Below are 20749 nucleotides of genomic sequence, written 5' to 3'. Positions count from 1 at the left end.
CCTCGACCATAACTAAATGTAGGTTTTATTTGACCTCGTTCGAATTAACACCTAACTGGCCCTCGACCATAACTAAATATAGGTTATATTCGACCTCATTCGAATTAACACCTAACTAGACCTCGGCCATAACTAAGTATAGGTTATATTCGACCTTGTTCGAATTAACACCTAACCGATCCTTGACCATAACTAAATATAGGTTATATTCGACCCCGTTCGAATTAACACCTAACTGGACCTCAACCATAACTAGGTATAGGTTATATTCGACCTCGTTCAAATTAATACCTAATCGGCCCTCGGCCATAACTAAATATAGGTTATATTCGACCTCATTCGAAATTAACACCTAACCGGGCCTCGGCCATAAATAAACATATGATATGTTCGACCTCGTTCGAACTAACACCTGCTGACCCTCAGCTGTAGTTAAACTAAGGATATGTTCAACCCTATTCGATCTAAGTGATCATGACTAAGAAAACCAAGCGACAAAATCAAAAAGCATACAAGCACGAACTGAAGAAAAATGAGTCAGGTACAAATAACAAAACTAGCATTTCATACTTAGAATATTTCTTACAAAGGCTCGTAAAGACGCCCACAAAAACGTACAAGTTTACGGCTAAACAAAAAGAGGCAAAAAGAAAAACTACTGGTTGTCGCTTGGCCCAGCAGTGCCATCGGCTTGATCACCTGAACCATCCCCATCTGCCCCTTCATCATCATCACCGCCCTCAGGATACGCGTCCTCATACCAGGTGTAGCAGGATCATAACCACAAGTGACCCGAGCTTTACGTGCCTTAACACGAGCATCTTCGAAGACGACTTCTGAAATGGTGCCCGCCCACATCAGATCTCTAAATGTATCTAACAGGGCCTCGACGTGAATCCACTCCTTGTACAAATCTCGAGGAACATCAGGAAAATCATAAGCGTAGGAAGAGGACGGTCGAGCTAGTAGTTGGGCCTTCTCGGCCTCAAGAGTGGTGACTCGATCACAAATGCCAGAAGCCTCTTTCTCTAACTCTCCAATCCGTTCATCTAGTCGCTCTTCTTTGAGCCTGGCCATCTCCAATGCACTCTCTCGCTCGAAACGAAGAATACGGATCACAATCTCCAAAGCCAATACCTTCCTCATTGCCCTCGACCGAGCCAATTTCTCGAGGTTCGATGCCTTCTCGGTAATCTCGCCACTTAAAGCATTCGCTTTAAATTAAGCTCAGTGCGCAGTGAGATCATCTGAGCTTGGAGATCGCCACACTGGGCTTCGACCCCCGTGCTAACCTCAAACTCTTCTTCTTTATTGCTTAGCGTCCCCTCAAGAATGCTGCATTTTTCGATGGCCCTCACCAACTCGTCATCTTTCTCCTTCAGTTCGTCTCGAAGAGCCTGGAAATTTCCACTCTTGCCAAACCCCTACAAATTTTTCGGTGTTTATCGCGGTACTTTCTCTTTAACTTCATAAATATAGCCTTACACATCTCCTCTCTTTGATCGCTTTTAATTTCCAAAATTACGGTCTGCAATCACAAAAAGTGAGAGTCAAACATAAGAACCTCTCCGCCGACAAAGGCGAAGCACTAAGACAGATCAAAAATTTGAATAAAGCAGGTAAGAAAAATAAGCCTTGAAAACATTTACCTTGAGAGCGAGGCCGGCTCTGCTCCCCGATAAGGTGATATCATTCAACTCCGCAAGGGTTACACCCTCCACGTCGGAATAAGGGGGACCAAGGGCATGGACCAAGTTCTCTATATTTTTAGTAGATCACGGTCCATTAGTATCGCGATGGTCTGCATAGAACCCTCCAATCTCACCTCGAGCTGGGTGAACCCATCCTCTATCATGCTTATCTCATCAGCATCGAGATCATAACCCGTCTCGTAGCCATCTTCGGCAACGTATTTGCCTTTCCTGTCGGCCGACGAAGGAGCATCGTTAACCGGTCACTAAGTCGACGGCCCATCATGCCGCAAATTATCGGAAGCCACAGCGGCCGACCCTTCAGTTCTTATCACCTCAAAGGGAAGAGGTATGCCCTCTACGGCTTCCACCGATGTCGGGATGTCAAACGCCCGCTCGACATCGTCCTCAAGTATTATGGTCGCCATTTCGCGGATGATGAAATCGTCCATTGTCGAATCTATAGCCCGGGCAACCCCATCACCAACATCCACCGTCCTTCTCTTGCGGGGCACCAAATTCCCATCATTTGGCAGAGATTCCTCTTCCTCATCCACCAGACAGTATAAAGGGGAAGTCGGAAGCCCCGCTATTAAGATATTTGCAGACGAAGAAGAAGTTGATACCGAGTCTACCTCTAACAGTCTGGCCCCTACCTCTGGCTGCCTGACCCCTGCCTCTGGCTGGCTGAGCAGGTGGTGCAACAACTGGCACCGGAACCATGGCACGAGAACTCTGATGCTGTGAGTATCCCGTTGCCCGAGGGCAAAATCTAGCAATGTGCCTCGGGTCACCACAAGTATAACATAACCTTGGCTGTTATGATTGCTGACCCTGAAAATGACCCTGTCGACCTGAATAGCCACCCTAATAGCTCTCGAGTGGAGGTGCACTAATAGGAGTTGGTGGTGCACTGTAGGCTAGTTGGTCGGAATAAGGCATATGAGGACCACGACAACCTAAGGCACCGTGGGATGCCTTGGGTGCTGAATGAAACGACTTGGGATGATGGCCTTTACCAAAAATACCCCTGCCTATAGATGGGGCACCGCTGAACTCACCGGAATAACGAGGTCTCTTGTCAGACCCCTGACATTCCTGAGTAAGAACCATCTCAACTCGTCTAGCGACATTAGCAGCCGCCTGAAAAGAAATCTCACTCTAAGCCGCCTTAGCCATCTACAATCTGATAGGCTGAGCAAGTCCATCAATAAACCTCCTCACTCTCTCTCTCGGTGGGAAGCAGAAGAATAGCATGACGGGCCAAGTCCACAAAACGGGTCTCATACTGAGTAACAGTCATACTGCCCTGCTGGAGATGCTCAAACTGACTGACGGCGACGCTCCTCTCTCAATGTGATAGGCAGAAATTTCTCTATGAAGAGATGAGAGAACTGGTCCCAAGTAAGAGCAGGCAACCTAGCTGGTCTGGTCAGCAAATAATCTCTTCACTATTTCTTGGCGGAACTAGTCATCTAGAATGCAGCAATGTCAACCCCATTGGTCTCCACTATACCCATGTTCCATAGAACCTCGTGACAGCTGTCGAGATACTCCTGGGGATCCTCTAAAGTAACACCACTAAAGTGAACAGGAAAGAGCTTGGTAAACCTGTCCAATCTCCACAAAGCCTCATAAGACATAGCTGACCCATCACCGGTCTGCGCCGCAACAACCGGCTGAACTACTCCGACTGGCTGAGCTGCTAGAGCCTGATACTAGGGAGCTATATGCTCCGGAGCGGGATTAGTGGGAGTCTGGGCTCCTCCTCCATCCTGAGATACGGCTGGTGCCATGGGAAATGCGCCAGCCCGGGCCACACTCTCCATAAGGCCCACCAAACAGACCAAAGCGTCCTGTAGTACTAGGGTGGCAATGAACCCCTCCGGAACCTGAGCTGGTCCGACAGGAAAAGTTTGGGTTAGAATCTCCTCATCAAGATCTACCGGACACGTCCTGCTGCTCGGGCTCCTAGATGAGCCCTGCCCCTGCCTCGGCCCCTGACACGGCCTCAGCCTTGACCTCTGCCCCGCATAGGAGCTGCCACTGGTGGCTCTGGCTGCTGCTCAGCTGAGAAAGCAGTACGTGTTCTCGCCATCTGTGAGAGAATAAGAGCGGAAGAGTTGAATCAGTATTGAGAGAACAACATCGCACGATATAGGAGAATAGAAGTGAAATTTATTCCTAAACTTCATAGCCTCTGGAAGATAAGCACAGATGTCTCTGTACCGATCCTCCAGACTCTACCAACTTAGAGCTCTGATACCAACTTGTCATGACTCGAAATTTCCACCGTCGGGACCGTGATGACGCCTAACATTCACTTGTTAGGCAAGTCAACGTTAGAGAATCATTAAACCTAATCCTTATTTCTATTCAGTAAATAATAATAATTAGCTAAGATGAAATATAATAAGTACGAAATAATATAAGAACTGCCTTAATTACTATCACCCGGATCTGGAGTCACAATTCACGAGCATTCTAGAATTCATTACAAGTAATAGTCTAAAAGAAATACAACTGTCTGAATGAAAGAAATAGTAAAACTGAAAATATAGACGGGGACTTTAAGATTTGTGAACGCCGACAGATCTACTTTGAGTCTCCGGATAGCGGGTCCAACAGCTAAAATCTCGATCAACCCGAGCCGGTACCAAAATCTGCATGGAAAGTACAGAATGCAGTATCAGTACAACCGACCCCATGTACTAGTAAGTGTCGAGCCTAACCCCGACGAAGTAGTGACGAGGTTAAGGCAAGGCACCTACAAATCAACCTATACAATTTAACAGTGTATATGCAAATAACAGTAATGAAGAATTAGACAAGAATTATCAGGAGGGGATACATGCTGGGGGAAAATACGAAGTAAAGAGCTACAACAGAATGAGAACTGAAACAACCAACATAATATGAATCGACGGGAGCACGAATACAGTAAAGGAAAAATACACGGCATCACCCTTCGTGCTTTTACTCTCAATCTCACCATAAAATCAATAAAGACGGCACGACATCGCCCTTCATGCATTAACTCTCATATCATGGCACGGCATCACCCTTCGTGCATTAACACTCACAATATGGCACGGCATCACCCTTCGTGCATTAACACTCACAATATGGCACGACATCACCCTTCGTGCATTAACACTCACAATATGGCACGACATCACCCTTCGTGCATTAACACTCTCCCTTACCATAATGCAATGAATAAATAACAACAGGGAGATAGAATAACAAGTACAAACCTTACTTCAACATTTGGTTCTACAATATCAATCTCAACTTTGAAATAAATACTCAATTATCATCAGAAAAATCCGTAAACATGATAAGAACGATCAAATTAACAACACTAGTATAAACACTTAGCAATTAGGCATAGGATAGAGACAATGTAAGAAAAACGCAAGAAACATGGAAAAACAGGTAATTTGACGGCGCATAAGTACTCGTCACCTCACATATACGCCGCTCACATGAATTTCACATATTAAATAGTGTGAGGTTCCTAATTCCCTCGAGTCAAAGTTAGACACAATACTTACCTCGCTCCGAAGGCCACTTAATTCTCAGTCATAACTTTTCCTTTGGTATTCACCTCCAAACCACTCGTATCTATTAAAAATGACTTAATAATATCAAATATTGCTAAAGGAATCAATTATATTTCATAAATTAAATTTCCCAAATTTTTCTTCAAAAAGTCGATAAATCGACCCCGTGCCCGCTTGGTCAAAACCCGAGGTTCGGACCAAAATTCATTTACCCATTCACCCCCGAACCCGAATATATAATTGATTTTGGAATCCGACCTCAAATTGAGGTCTAAATCCTCAAATTCCTGAAATACCTAGTTTCTACCCTAAACCCTAATTCTACCATGAAAACTCTAGATTTTAGGTTGATAATTGATAAAATAAAATGGGTAATTAAAAAAAAATGGTTTAGAATCACTTACCAACACTTTGGGGAAGAAAATGACTCTTGAAAATCGCCTCTACCCGTTTGGTTCTTGAAAAATGTTGAAGAAATGGCTTAAACTCGTGTTTGGATTCTGTTAAGTGCTGGGCGAAAGTGTGCATCGCGTTCGCGAGTTCACTGTCGCGTTCGCAAAGAGCATTGGCTGCCAAGCCTTCACGTTCGCGAGACAGTGTTCGCGTAGGCTACCCCCCGGCCTTCGTGTTCGCGAGACATTGCTCGCGTTCGCGATGAAGAAAAGGCTGACACCCCCCTCCCCCCAATGCCTAACACTACGCGTTCGCGATGGGCTTGTCGCATTCGCGAATGGTAATGCCCCCCATCGCTTCGCGTTCGCGAAGAAGAAATTCTGGCCTCATCAGTTTACTCTTCGCGTTCGCGAGAGGACCTTCGCGAACGCGAAGAAGGATATGCTAGACACCAGAATCTGTAGAAAATCAGATTTTTCCAAATTCCAAATCATCCTGTGGCCTATCCGAAACTCACCCGAGCCCTCGGGGTTCCAAACCAAACTTGCATGCAAATCTAAAAACATCATACGAACTTGGTCGCGCGATCAAATCGCCAAAATAATACTTAGAACTACGAGTTTAGTACCAAATCAAATGAAATTCTCAAGAACATTTTAAAATTCCTATCTTCTCAACTAGACGTCTGAATCATGTCAAATCAACTCCGTTTCTCACCAAATTTCACAGATAAATCTTAAATATCATAATGAACATGTACCGGGCTCCGAAACTAAAATACGGACCCGGTACTCACAATGCCAAACATCAATCAATTATTAGAAATAATTAATTTTCAGACTTTTAATTTTCATTAAAAATTCATAACTTGAGCTAGGGACCTCCGAAGTCGATTCCGGGCATACGCCCAAGTCCCATGATTCGATACGGACCCACAGGGACCGTCAAAATATGGACCCGCTGGTATCGAAACGGTAGATGCACGGAAAATGACGCAAACATCGGGAAAACGCGTCATAATGACGCATAATGTCATGACGGCATTCTGAAGTAGAAACGATGTGACCTCGAAAGGTATGACTCACGAAAGTTCACATCGTCATCTCATCTAAAACGTCACTACTCGACCCGCTCGTCCAATTTTGCTAACCGCAATAAACAGAGTCCGCTCATCAAGGTCGTCTGGGGTCGGCCTTAATAAACGGAGGAACTAACTGTATAGGTCGAAATCTGTCTCAGTACTTGGGGCAAAATAACATCGAGAAAAGAGTCATCAAAGGTCGACCAGGAGATAGTGAGGCTCGTTGTCGAGATACAAATGATGGTCGATGTCGAGCGTCGCAAAAAGAGCTGTAACGACTAGTTTATTAGAATAGGGAATTAAAGAGAATATTCCGTTGGATATTCTCTGCGATTGTACTACTAGGATTTGCTCGGGGTATGCCTCGTATAAATAGAAAAAAAGTTAATGAATAGAGGCATGTGATATTCATTATGATAAGAGCACACTTTGCTAAAAGATTCTCTCTCTCTTGTAAAGATACAAGACTACTTTTTTTTATCAAGATTCTTACTCATATTATTCCACACTTTTTCATCAGATCCGAGAATATTTCGAATGTTCTAAGATTAGTCCGTCACTCATCATTGTGAGGAGTAATAATCACCTAGCTCATTATTTATTGGGTGAATCACTTTTCCTATTTACTTAAATGTCATTTATTTTTTTTATTGCTAGTTACTTCTCCATTAATACATATATCATTCGAAACACATATTGAATACTACTGTTGATTCTCTACTAGATCTGTCTAAACGTTAGTCATTTTGTTAGAATCAACATCTAGAGATATTATTATTAACCGGGTTTAACCCGTTATTATATAAATATAATCGTTTTATACAGAAGTTGATTTTCTTGGTCAAACACTTCTGTCTTTAGCTTTTGAATTTTCTCCATTAATCATGAGTACCACTGTGCGTAGTTTAAGACAGTAAGCAAACAAATATATACAATTAAAAGCAAGTATGTTGCAAATGAGATGGTTGCAATTATTTCTGCCATGTGAAAATCTTTTAGATTTAGACTCCAATTGAAGTTCTCGTAATAATTTTTGGAAAAAAATCCTGTCAAAGTGCTTGACATTTAGATGAAGAGTAGGTAAAGGCGGATATGAAGGAGGAATCCTAAGCTCCTCATATATATGCTAAACGGCTTAGAATTAGACTTGAAGCTGTTAAATTTTCATCTCATTAATCATGTGTTGATCTGACCACTGCGTTACGGCAACGTTGTTTATTTTTTGTCTATATATCCTTTGATAGCTACTAAGTACTAACTATTTTGTTTTTTTCCATCTTTGAGCTGTTTGATTACGAAAAAAAAGCGAGCAAAGCTGAAGAAATTATAATGTTACAACTGCTCCGTTATTTCGCTCATCAACAACAACAAATACAACAACAAACCGAGTATAAGGGCGAGAAGAAAAAATAGAAGCAAGGAAGGAAGATACCATGTGATAGAGTAAATTGTGCAATCAATCCTCGCATATATAGTGAGTTACTTCACAATTAACACTCATGAAATAATAACACATATACCGCACTAAAGAAAAGAAATAGAAACGGACAAATTCAATGGGACAAATTACTGACGACTTTTGTAACTAATTCCTGCTCTTTTGTAGTGATCAAGTTTATACACATGACAAGTCAAGAAGCAAAGACAAGATAAACATTGAATCATTTGTTAAACTATATACACACACGAAGTTGAAACCAGTTAAAAAGGGAAAAGTCATTATATAAATCTGAGAATGTGAAGTGTAAGTAGAAGAAAAAAGATATTCGAGTGCCTATTGTGTGTTCTTTATTTGAGAGCCAGTTTATTCCGTGGGTTGTCCTCTCTCTGGACAAAAGTGAGTACTACTAATATTTACAGTTGTCTCCAGTCCACGTGCGGCCCTACCCTTTAGTCAATATGACTATGACCTCGGATGCCATTCTCTACCCCAGTATTTACTCCTCCCACACCTAGGTCAAAATTAATGAACTATACTACTCATATTTGAAAAATTAAATGAACTTATTACTCATATTTGAAAAATTAAATGACCTTTCTATCTGATTCAAATGATTGTTACTATCTTGTATAAGGAAGTAGGGGTCGTTTGGTTCATTAGATAAGGTGGGATAAAGTGGTATAAATTTGAAATTAAATTTATCTCATATTTAGTTTGAGTTATTAACTAAATCTCATATAAAATTATACCACAAATTGATATTAAATTATCCCATTTCTTAAGTGGTAGGATAAAGTTATGAAATGACCAGATTATCCTTCTACCCTTTTTACCTCTTGAGAAGCAAAGCTTGGCCAAACATGGGCGATTGGCGATTTCATAAAATTGGCGGCAATGCAACTATATGGTGTACTGACTAGTGAAAGTGGACCCAACTGTAAAGCTCTTTTACACAGCTCTCCTCTCGCAACTTGTGCTTTCCTTTTCCCGAAAACTAGCCATTTTTTGTTCTATCTTCTCTCTCCTGCTCATTTCCACTTTTCGCCCTGGGAAATATCTACTGTAATACATGTTGCTTGTAGGATCTCATAAAAAATTTACAACCAAAACAAGAAATATAAAAGAGGTTATACTTTTAATTTAGTAGGTAGTCCGTAGCCGTGTCTTCCTTAGTTCAATAGTATTAGTCTTAGTTAGTATTTCTTTTATTCTTAGTTTGCTATTATCATTTTTGTTAAGGAATATTAGTGTTTTTTTCAAACTCTCTTTTTATTTTCTAAATACCTTGTATTGATATTACTTGTTATAGGTGCTTCTTCTATCATTTTTTTAACTGAGAATCTATCGAAACAGTCTTTCTACCCTTTAAGGGTAGGGATAAGGCTGCGTACATCCTACCCAAACAGACTTCATTTATGAGATTACATTGAGTTGTTATTGTTGTTGTTATACTTTTAATTTACTATTGTCAATTCAACTTGCTTTAGAGTTGAGGCTTAAGGGCTACTTTCAAAGTAGGGGTAAGGTTTGCATACATACTATCTCTTCAAATTCTATAATGAGATTATACATAATTTGTTATTGTTGTTAAGGCGTAATTTTTTGTTCTTTTAGTTGTTTATGGTGAAACAAAAAGAAAAAAATAATACTGAGATTAAAACTATAACTGAATCAAACTAGGTTGAGTTTGAGGCTTAATACTTCCTCCGTTAACTTTTACTTGTGTACTATATACTTTGCACATATCTTAAGAAATAATAAATGAAGTATATAATTTACTATGATACTTATATTAATTGATGTATATTTTTAATGAATTTGAAAAAAATGATTTGAAATAAGTATTTAATACTGTGGGTATAGCAAAAAAAAAATTAACTTCTTTTGATATGCTAAAAGTGATAAATAAAATTAAAAATTTATTTTTTTGAATATTGGACAAGTTAAAGTGAATTGAGGGATTAGTTTGTTAATGGTAATGATGAGCCTAAGATGGTAATTGTGGTATCTTTAAAACAAGAGTCTTGGTCATTTAAACGTGGTGTACGTGGACAATTTCGATTCCTTTGGCTTTCATGAAAGTTCATTCTTACCGAGTACTACTAAATGTTATTTAATGTTTGATTAGCCACTAACTCAACAGTGGCAGTTTAGTCAGATGAAAAATAATGATATCCAGTTCTCTGAAAATCACTGTGATTTGCCTCTCTTTCCATTTTTTTCCTTTTCGGTTGTTTTTGCAGTATTCACAGTAGTAAGTTACCAGTCACTGAGTCAGTAACTTTCACTAATAAGCCCCTGTTTTCAGCCATAACAAGACCCCCCCCCCCCCCCCCAACCCAAACAAAAACCCCATACAAAACGCTCTGTTCTTGCTCTTAAGATTCAACTCTCTACAATTCTTTTTTCATGTTTCTCTTTAAGTTTTGCATCAGTTGCTGTTGACCCCATTTCATTAAATCTATCAAAGATTCAACCTTTAACACAATGGATCATATTCAACCAACTTTTCTTGCAATTCTTTGTCTGTTCACCATTTTTCAAACAATTCCTCTTTGTTCATCTGCTCCACTAAATTGTACGGACACAGGTCGTTTGTGTACTTCTTTCTTGGCTTTTAAGCCCAGCCCAGAAGAGACTCTACCAGTGATTCAAAGCATGTTTGATGTGTTACCTAATGACATAACTATTGAAGGCAACGGTAAAGGTTATGTTTTTATAAGAAAGAACTGTACTTGTGCTTCTGGGATCAACAAGTACTCGACAAATTCCACATTTACGGTTAGAAAAAACAATGGATCTGTGTATAATATTGTTCTTGATGCCTATAATGGGTTGGCTTATTTTCCCTCGAATTTTACAAGGGAGGCAAAGAAAGGGGCAGTGGTTTCATTGAAGCTCATGTGTGGTTGCTCAAGTGGGCTGTGGAATTATCTTATGAGTTATGTGATGAGAGATGGGGATACTGTACAGTCTATGTCAAGTAGGTTTGGGGTTAGTATGGATAATATTGAGACTGTTAATGGAATTGCTAATCCTGATAATTTCACTGTGGGCTCTTTATACTATGTGCCATTGAATTCAGGTATGAGCTTCCTTTCCCTCTTGTGACTTCTTTTTGTCTTTGATGATTTAGGACTTGGCTTGATTGATCTAATTGTGTTAGTTGTGGTAAAATGGGTGAGTTTCAATTTTGAACTGTTGTTCTTTTTTTGGTTGGGCGTGGGCGGGGGAGGGATGAATCTTTGTGCTAGAGAGATGTAAAGTCCTCTCATTTGTTAGAATTGTGAGAAGATCATCGACTATCTGATACTTGAGTCAAATTTTGAACACGAGAATGATGTTCAAGAACCTAGTGAGCTTTAGACTTTTTGCATTAATTAGCGGAAAGTTGATTAAAGTGGATATAATGGGAATTAGCTTGGCATCCGATGGGGCATGGCGAAAATCAGTTGCCTCCGATCAGTTAAAGAGTTTGGATTGAATTTATTAAGGGAAATGTGTATCTTGATGTGTAACATGCCTTATAGCATACATCATATAGTATATCGGTCTCAACAATGTATCCACTTGTATAGCACAATAATCATATCAAATGACTACTAAGTGTAAGGACGACGTTGTCTGAAGATGAGCATATAGGTACAGAGAAGTGAGAGGATGCTACTGCTGACAGATTGTAGTCTCAATGTTACGACTTCGTTACTTATCTATAAGTCCAATTTATTCTTGAGTGTGAAAGACTTTGCAAGATACTTCTATGCAACTTTGCGAGGCTCAATAACTATCTTGTATTTACTCATCGTCAATAGCTTTTCCTAATAAGTCTCTTTTGGCTAAAATTGCTATACTTCAACAACTGTTTGCTGTCCAGTTCCTGGTGATCCATATCCTGTGGAAAATCATACCGTTCCTGCTCCTGTTCCAGCACCTGCTGCTGCTGATATTTCAGGTATTATCAATTCTTCATAGCTTATGAGCGTTCCTACTTTCCTATTTGTTGATGCGTTTCAAGACATGCCATATTCGTTTGTAGATTTAAGCACAAGCCAAATGATTTAACTTTATAGTAGTCATGGCATGTCAAGTTTTTGTGCCTTTCTCTTGGTTCTCGTGAGGCAGTGTCTTGCGTAAATCTGTCACTGGAACAAGTGATCTATCCAAGAATTTGATTAGCATTCTGCAAGCTATTCTCTGCTAATGCAATGAAAAATCCAAACTTTTATTTGACTCTAAGGTTTCGTATTAGCAGTCGACTGAATTTAGCTTTATTCTATCACTGATTAAAAAAAAACATTTGCTTTATTCTATTACCAACTGTTGGCTGCTTGAAATCTTATTTATCCTTCAGCTTAATGTATACACCTCAGTTATGTGGTAAATGTCAAGCTCATATATTCCTTTTATGAGAAACAATAGTTTATTAAAAGAAAATGAAGAACATAAAGGAGGAGGACAAGGTTTCCTCATAATTAATAGGTGTTACCTCAACCATTTGTCAAATGTGTTCACTGTATCCATTGTATTTTTTCTGGCTTGGTGACACTTTGGATTCATAAAACAAATCATAGTAAATATTTCCCTGTCAGTCATTTGAATTCATCTATGCAGTAACCTTGTAATTCATATAATTTGATTTTTCCTTTCTATTTTGGTTAGCTAAGTTCTTTTCCTGCTACAATTTTTCTTCAAAATAGAAAGATCCTCAAAAGTATTTCCAGACTCCATATCTTGGTGGAATTTCCCACAAGAGATGCATTTTAGATGGCTACCTTTCTGTTGCAGTATATAATCCCCAAAAGTTCAATTTTGTCTGCAGAAATTAAGGAGAATCGGAGGAGTCATGCACTTTACTGGTGGATAATTGGGGGTTTGGGTGTTGGTCTTCTTCTCCTAATTGCCGTCATTCTTGCTTTTGTTTCCTGGAGGTCGTCAAGTTGTTTTTCCAGAAGTGAGAGAAGTCACACAGCAGGTTCAAACGAGAAGATTTCTCATAAGTTCCAGGTTCTTCGAAATACAAGTTTCTGTTGTGCATCAGGAAGGTACATCTGCGGTGATTCAGGGGACCAGAAAGAACCTAATGGAGAATCTAGTGACCAACAGATGAATATTCCAAAAGGTAGGAACATAGAGATGCATGCTTTTGCGGTCTTTCTATGACTGTAAAATTCCTTCAAAATTTTATGCACGAGACCAAGTCTTTGCTTCTTACATATATTAGTATGTGCGAGCTAATGTTCTAAAAGCCATCAAAACAAGATCATAAAGAGGGAAAGGTGTGTGTATTATGGTTTCACTATCATGCAGGACTTTTCGATATAATACTTTACTGTTTCGGCATCCTGCAGTTATAGGGACTGATGTCTTTGACATGGAAAAACCTCTTGTTTTCATCTATGAAGACATTCTATCTTCTACTGATGGATTCTCTGAGTCCAATCTTCTTGGTCATGGAACCTATGGCTCTGTCTATTACGCCATTCTCCGCAACCAGGTTAATTTTTCTCTACTTCACCTATCTTGATACATTTCCTTTGAACATGGCCTATCAACTTGCTTATCACTTTGAAACATTGACCTTTCAGGAAGTTGCAATCAAAAGAATGACAGCCACTAAAACAAGAGAATTTACTGCTGAGATGAAAGTTCTTTGTAAAGTTCATCATTTGAATTTGGTAATGAATACTGAATTTCACTGCAGCACCCTGAGTTTTTTTATTTTCAGATCTTGATGATAGTGCTACATCAATTCAAAATTTTGACTCCTGTCTTGGTATTATTTTGTCAAGGTAGAATTGATCGGTTATGCCGTCAGTAATGATGAACTATTCTTAGTTTATGAATATGCCCAGAAGGGTTCTCTTAAAAGCCACTTGCATGATCCTCAGAACAAAGGTTCGCATCTTCAAAATAACCATTTAGCTCAGAATTTATTTTGGTGAATAAGCTAGATGATCGGACCTCTTATTTTGTGTAGGCCATACACCGCTCTCTTGGATCATGAGAGTCCAAATTGCACTTGATGCTGCTAGAGGTCTGGAATACATTCATGAGCACACCAAGCCGCATTATGTGCATCGAGATATAAAGACAAGCAACATCCTTCTTGACGATTCTTTTAGAGCAAAGGTTTGTTGTTGTGCCCGGGTTTTGTCTTTTGTGGTTGTCAGTTTCGAACCCAAAAAATATCTCATTGCCTTTTCTTTGCAAACAGATTTCAGATTTTGGTTTGTCAAAACTTATGGGGATAACGAATGATGGAGAAGCCTCTGCAACACGAGTTGTTGGAACCTATGGCTATGTAGCTCCAGAGTAAGCAACATAACCAGCAATAAGCAATAACACAAATTTGAAACTTGCTTCTCCCTGATTTTGTTTGTTTCTCTTGCTGTTGCAGGTATTTGAGGGACGGCTTGGCAACTACGAAGACTGATGTGTATGCATTTGGTGTTGTGCTTTTTGAGATGCTGACAGGGAAAGAAGCCGTCACCCGGACTGAAGGCAATGTGATGAAAACTGCAGAAAGACGTTCGTTAGTGTCCCTTGTAAGTCTAATTGCTCACTAACTGTTCAAAATTGAAGACCTTCCTTACAGATTCTATTTCCCAATGTTGCCACTTCTATTCTGCATGTGAGAACTCATTGTCTATTGTTATGTATATAGCTACACTGTTGTACTGTGTCTATGTATAGGTATACATAATGTGTATCCATAAACATATAAACTTACACACATTTTATATGCACGCTAGAAATTAATTATCGGCAACAACTAATGCCTACATAATTGCAGATGCTGGCAGCTCTGAGGAACTCTCCAGACTCCACTAGTATGACAAGCTTGAAAGACCAGCTCGATCCCAGTTTGATGGACTTATACCCTTCTGACTGTGTTTTCAAGGTAAGTTGCAACTTTTACAATTTCGTTTGTCAAACTTGTAGCAGTTCAATTTGTACCTCATCTACATTGAAACGGAATAATAAACAGTAGTTTAAGATGGGAATAAAATTTGCCCTGTTATTGTCCTAGGTTTTTTTTTTTTTTTTTTTTTTGCGGGGGGGGGGGGGGGGGGGGGGGGATGAAGTTTAGTTATTATGATAGTGACATCAGTGACTGAATTTCTAATGAGATTTCAGAGCTTGTTTCATTGTGTTCATTTCGCGACTTATTCCATCATTGATGTATTCATTTCGCTAGGTGGCTATGCTGGCTAAGCAATGTGCGGATGATGATCCAATATTGAGACCAGACATGAAGCAAGTGGTGATTACGCTTTCTCAAATACTCTTATCTTCTGTGGAGTGGGAAGCAACCCTTGCTGGGAATAGTCAAGTGTTTAGTGGCATTGTGCAGGGAAGATAAGTCCTGAGATTGGTCACAGAATACCAAATGAAGCACTTTCCTCACTTTTATGTACATAATAGTCATGTTATTTGAAGTCAATCTTCTCCATTTGACCCATTCTGGTCACTGCTTGTTATATCATTCTTTACAATGTAGCCTTTTGTTTTTATTTGTCTAGTGCACCAAGTAATTTCTCATTTAGTGGATGTATTTTGTGATAATTAACGGGAGTTTAAGCTGCAGTTTTGTATTTAATATGTTGTACAAGATCTCAAGTATTATTCAAATTCGTTGAAGTTACATTACAATTCTTTTGCCAACGGGTTGTCTATTTACAATTGTGTATCATGGTAGGGTTAAGGGCAGTTTATTTCTTTCTCTTTTTGGGACAAGAAATAGAATATCCCATCTAAAAGTCCTCTGCTAGTTTGCGTCGACGAAACGGGAAACCAGAAAAACCTACAAACATTTCAACTACTAACTAACTTGAAAATCCTAATAAGTTCTGCCCCAACCTATAGGGATTGTGATGCCACAACTAGAGGACTACTAGATAACAAATCAAGAACAGATTGAGTCAAACTGACAGAAATTCTTATGAAGTATAAAATTACCATAACATGATAATATCAGAGACAGAAAATACTAAGTTCTTCAAATCTAGCCATAAAAAGGACCAAATAGAAGAAAGACTATAACAAACTTCAGACAGGGAGTTTAATCCCTATCTTATATTGGTTTGCTTTTACTTGCAAAGTGAAGCTAATATGCGACGAGGTGGATTGAAAGGCTTCCTGGAGTGAAGAACAGCCAAATTATCAATAAGCAAGACGTCGCCTTTCTTCCATGGAATTGTAACACTTTCATCCTCAAGGATTCTTAAGCAATCATGTATAACTTCAGCAGGCAAAGGTTGACCATCTCCAAAAGTGACTGCTTTCACTGGATCATTTCTAGCATCTTTCCACCCGGTATATGCAGCTACCATGCTATTAAACCATATTTTCTGCTGCCTTTCTTGGTTGAATTTGATGCCTGGTATAGGCCCCATTGCGGTTTTAACTCCATCCTCTATCCATTCCAGCTTCATCCCTAACTTTGCAGCCCTGTTAAATGTCATGCGAGTCAATGACATTGTACAATTTCATAGGGTATTGGGTTTCATAAACGACATTAGCAACCGATTGACCCTTCATCATAAAGGAAAATGTTGTACAAACTATTAGAGTTGAATGAAAGGTGGAACATTATACCCTCGCCGCTACGTAAAGTATTCAGATTAAGAACAGTTCTTTGGGAAATGGGTGCGAAGAGATCACTGCAACTTAAAGAAAAACAAAATGAAGATGAACAAAAATAACAACCTTTATTTCTTAAGTGGATTTTTCTAAGGGAAAAGTATAATGCAGGATAACTTTTCAGTTTTCTTGTCTTAGAGCAAATTCATGAACGAATCAGCTCTTATAGTATAGCTACTTGCAAGCAGAGTATTTTGCTTTGGAAAAGAAACTACTGAGCTGAACTATCCGTTTCCTCTTCTCCAAAGCACAAGAATCAAATAAGCAAGGTGAAATATCGATGCTTTATTTAAGTTCTGGAAACAGTCTCGTCCGTCACAAAAAGTTTGCCCTATCCATCTTTTTCTACCACTGCACACCAGAGTATTATATCTCATGACCTTATGTTGTTTAAATGCTGCAGCACCTAAAGAGTCTTAAAGCTTCCACTTCTACAAAGCACTAGAATCAGATAAGCAAGGAAGCGAGGTACAATAAGTATATTTTATTTTAGTTCTGGAAACAGTCCAGTACCTAAAAAGGGTTTTTATTGAATAATGCTCATTTTTATAGTAAGCACCAATAAAGTTATTTTGTTTTGAAAGATAGTCAATTATAAAGTTGAAGATCCTCGATTAAAACAATCTTTCATTTTGTTTGTTTACTACTAAAGATAGGGGTGTTCGTGGTTCGGTTTGGGTCGGTTTTTCCCTAAAAAGAAACCAAACCAAGTAAGTCGGTTTTTCAAATATTGGAACCAAACCAAACCAATTAAGTCGGTTTTTTATCGATTCGGTTTTTCGTTTTTTTCGGTTATTTGTCGGTTTTTTCTTAAATATGAGACATATACTACCAAACGCATATTCCGGCTAGTACATTTTCAGCGTAACGCTATCAAACCAATTGCTCTTTGAGAAATCTATCATTTACCAAGATATATTGATGATAATTGACTCAAATAGTGATGAATAACTTAAGTACTCAATTAAAAATCGATTATTTTTAGCATGAAATAAATTCTTGTACTTAACTACCAATCAAACTAGAAGGCAAATAATTAGATTATTATAATAGCAAAGAACTAGACTAAAAATACAAATGACTAATATGTACCATAAAATTTTCGAAACTTTATATAAAAATATACATATATATATATATGTGTAATAATAAATTTAAATAGCTACTTTTATAGTCGGTTTGGTTCGGTTTTTTTTTATTAAAACCAAAACCAAACCAAATTTGATCGGTTTTTAAAATTTAAAACCAAAACCAAACCAAACCTAAAAATATCGGTTTTTTTGGTCGGTTTGGTTTGATTTTCGGTTTGGTTCGGTTTTTCGGGTTTTTATGAACACCCCTAACTAAAGGTATATGGCTATACCTTTAATAGTAAAAAGACAGAATGATAGATTCCTTTAATCCATGATCTTGAACTTTAATTGACTTAACTTTCCGAACAAATGCGTACTGTAAAATGAGTTTTCTTCCTTGAAAACTCTTTTAGGTACGAGAATGTTGTTAGAACTAAAATAAAGCATTCATATTGTAACTCGCATACTAGCTTATCTGATTCTAGTGTTTCAGAAAAAAGCTAATCAAAACTCTCTAGGTACCGCCCCATTTGAACAGCATAATCTAAGAGTTAGGTGACTGAAGTGGTTAAAAAGGTGGACAAAGGCAGGGCAATATTTCTGTGACGTATGAGACATTGCCAAAAAAAAATTAGGCATTCATATTTTATCTCATCTACTTGCTTATCTAATTCTACTGCATCATTTGAACAATGTAATGTCATGAAATCTGCAAGTCAGGTGATAGAGTTAACATCAACCACTAGCTTGAGAAGTAAAGACTTCAATGTAATTTCCTTCTCTTATTTGGCGTATTGAATAGTCGCGCACCATCTTTACCAGTTAACTTAAATCATTGCTTAGCAGTTAGGGGAGTATAAGGAAGAGGTTGAAAAGAACCCTTCTTCACCACTTTTCTTATATTTTATCTCTCCCTGCTCCCCCCAAATTGTAAGAGTTAAGCTTTTGCATCATTACTGCTAGATTTAAAGTCAATAAAGAATATAGGTAGTGCAAGCAAGGTATAAGTTGACTCATCTAGCAGCTAAAACAGTGAAAAAGAATGTGCTCCAAGCAACGGAGAGACAAGTTAAAAGAAAATATAGGAGCAAAGCGCGAACCTTTCTTCAGCCACGCTCTTGTCTTTAGTTAAAAATGTTGATTTCCAGCCTCGGCCAATTGGGGAAGAAGGATCATCATCTTCTCCTAATACCCTTATATAAATTAAGCCATGCTCTTCCAATCGCTCAACAAAATCAGGATACTTGCTTTTCATCTTCTCATACACAACATGACTGAGCACTATTGGAGTTTCTCCTCCACTTCCAGGTTCAACATCACAAAAGAAAAACAATTTTGATGGATACTCGGGAACCTACTCCAAGAAAATAAAAATTCCAAAATTAATATCCAATACAATTAACTAAAGAATATCAAAGAATCTTGACTCTTGATCTTAAAACATAGGGAAAAGGGTATTGATTTTCCTTGTATTAACAGTTGATAATAAGGGCTTTCTACTACTAGTACACGTTTTTATCCAATCTTGATCTAATAACCATCAATAAATCAATCAATTACACCTAAAATTCAAACCATCTTTTTTATCCATTCTGTTCTATAGGCTTTATAATTTTTCCATTTTATATGATGATCTATCTCAAAAGAACGACGACAATAACATACCCAGTGTGATCCCACGAGTGGAGTATGGGGAAGATGGGGTGTACCCAAACCTACCTCACCGTGTGAGGTAGAGAAAACCAATTTACTAACTTTAAACTTTTCGTTATGAATTTATGATTTATAATTACACAAATTTCTGTGACTTATTTTAAACCACAAATTTCAAAAATCTTTCTTTTCTTTCTTAAATTTAGCTCCTAGTGAAACAATGTCACATAAAATAGGACGGAGGGAGTAGTTAATACTCCTACCTTACAGGAATTTAGTAGAATAACAAAGGACAATATGTAAGTAAAGTACTAGTGATAGATCATTTACCTGAGCCATTTCATGATGAAAGGGAATTTTTTGATCAGGTGGGGACTCATTAGCGGTGAAGACACGGCCAAGAACGTTGGTACGAGGAGCAGCACCACCCACGTACGGCAGTTCCTCGTAGCCAAAAGCTTCAACGACATCATTAAAATCTGATGCCGAGTTTACAGGAAATCCCCTGATAAGAATAGCCCCAGATTGTTGGAGCAGAGAACCAAGCCATGGTTTTTGCTCTTTGATTATCTGTGGTAGTTGTGAGATAGTAGAGTTTGGGTTCGGAGATAAAACAGCAGGAAAGGGAACTCCATTGTAGTGCTTCTGTTGAGGTATTCCAACTTGGGTCAACAAATTTTCTGGCATTTTTTTTTTTTTGAAGCTGCTGCTGCTGCTTTCTTTGGTCTGTTTTGGCAAATTATTGAGTAGTGGTTGAGTTATATATGGAACCGTGCAGCGCCACGGCTGTGCAAATATTTCTGTCAGATTTCGGGTGAAAGATGTCATTGTTTATTGTACCTAAAAATACGTCCATATTCATTGCAAACGAATTATAGAAATCATGACTTTCAATTCTTGTAATTCCTGGAAGTTGTATTTACTTTTATAACACATTTATTAACCTTTTAAAGTTATAATATAATCACCTTGAACCCTATACCCAAAACTTTTATAATATTTAAATATGTAAATAAGGATAAATTTTAAAAAAATAAAATTAATTCCTTCTTGATTATGTAAATGAACATTTATTTTGGACCAAAATAAAAAGATAAAATGGTCACTTATTGTGGACCAGAGGAAGTACTATTTTTACTTCTACTACTAATCAATTCATAATCAATAATCCGTCCAATTCACTTTGTTTGTCACAATTTAACTAGCCA

General features: G+C 38.4%; 2 protein-coding genes across 2 annotated transcripts; one reads left to right on the top strand and one right to left on the bottom strand.

Moving 5' to 3' along the window:
- The first annotated feature begins 10485 nt into the window (after positions 1-10485).
- On the top strand, positions 10486-15837 carry LOC104100901 (lysM domain receptor-like kinase 3). The gene is made up of 11 exons (XM_009608270.4): positions 10486-11257; positions 12047-12124; positions 12992-13291; positions 13521-13666; positions 13758-13847; positions 13962-14067; positions 14150-14301; positions 14387-14484; positions 14570-14717; positions 14966-15073; positions 15371-15837. The coding sequence occupies exons 1-11, from the start codon at positions 10660-10662 to the stop codon at positions 15533-15535; spliced, it is 1989 nt and encodes a 662-aa protein (XP_009606565.1). The 5' UTR covers positions 10486-10659; the 3' UTR covers positions 15536-15837.
- A 252-nt stretch (positions 15838-16089) lies between these two features.
- On the bottom strand, positions 16090-20352 carry LOC104100902 (clavaminate synthase-like protein At3g21360). Its single transcript, XM_009608271.4, has 3 exons — positions 19872-20352; positions 18989-19242; positions 16090-16623 (listed from the first exon to the last, which is right to left on the bottom strand). Exons 1-3 carry the CDS (start codon positions 20226-20228, stop codon positions 16263-16265), a joined length of 972 nt encoding a protein of 323 aa, XP_009606566.1. The 5' UTR covers positions 20229-20352; the 3' UTR covers positions 16090-16262.
- Between the last annotated feature and the right edge of the window lie 397 nt (positions 20353-20749).

The sequence above is a fragment of the Nicotiana tomentosiformis genome, chromosome 3, assembly GCF_000390325.3.
Source record: "Nicotiana tomentosiformis chromosome 3, ASM39032v3, whole genome shotgun sequence".
NCBI classification, from domain to species: domain Eukaryota; kingdom Viridiplantae; phylum Streptophyta; class Magnoliopsida; order Solanales; family Solanaceae; genus Nicotiana; species Nicotiana tomentosiformis.
The sequence above is the reverse complement of the archived record's forward strand: the minus strand, read 5'-3'. Positions and strand labels throughout refer to the sequence as shown.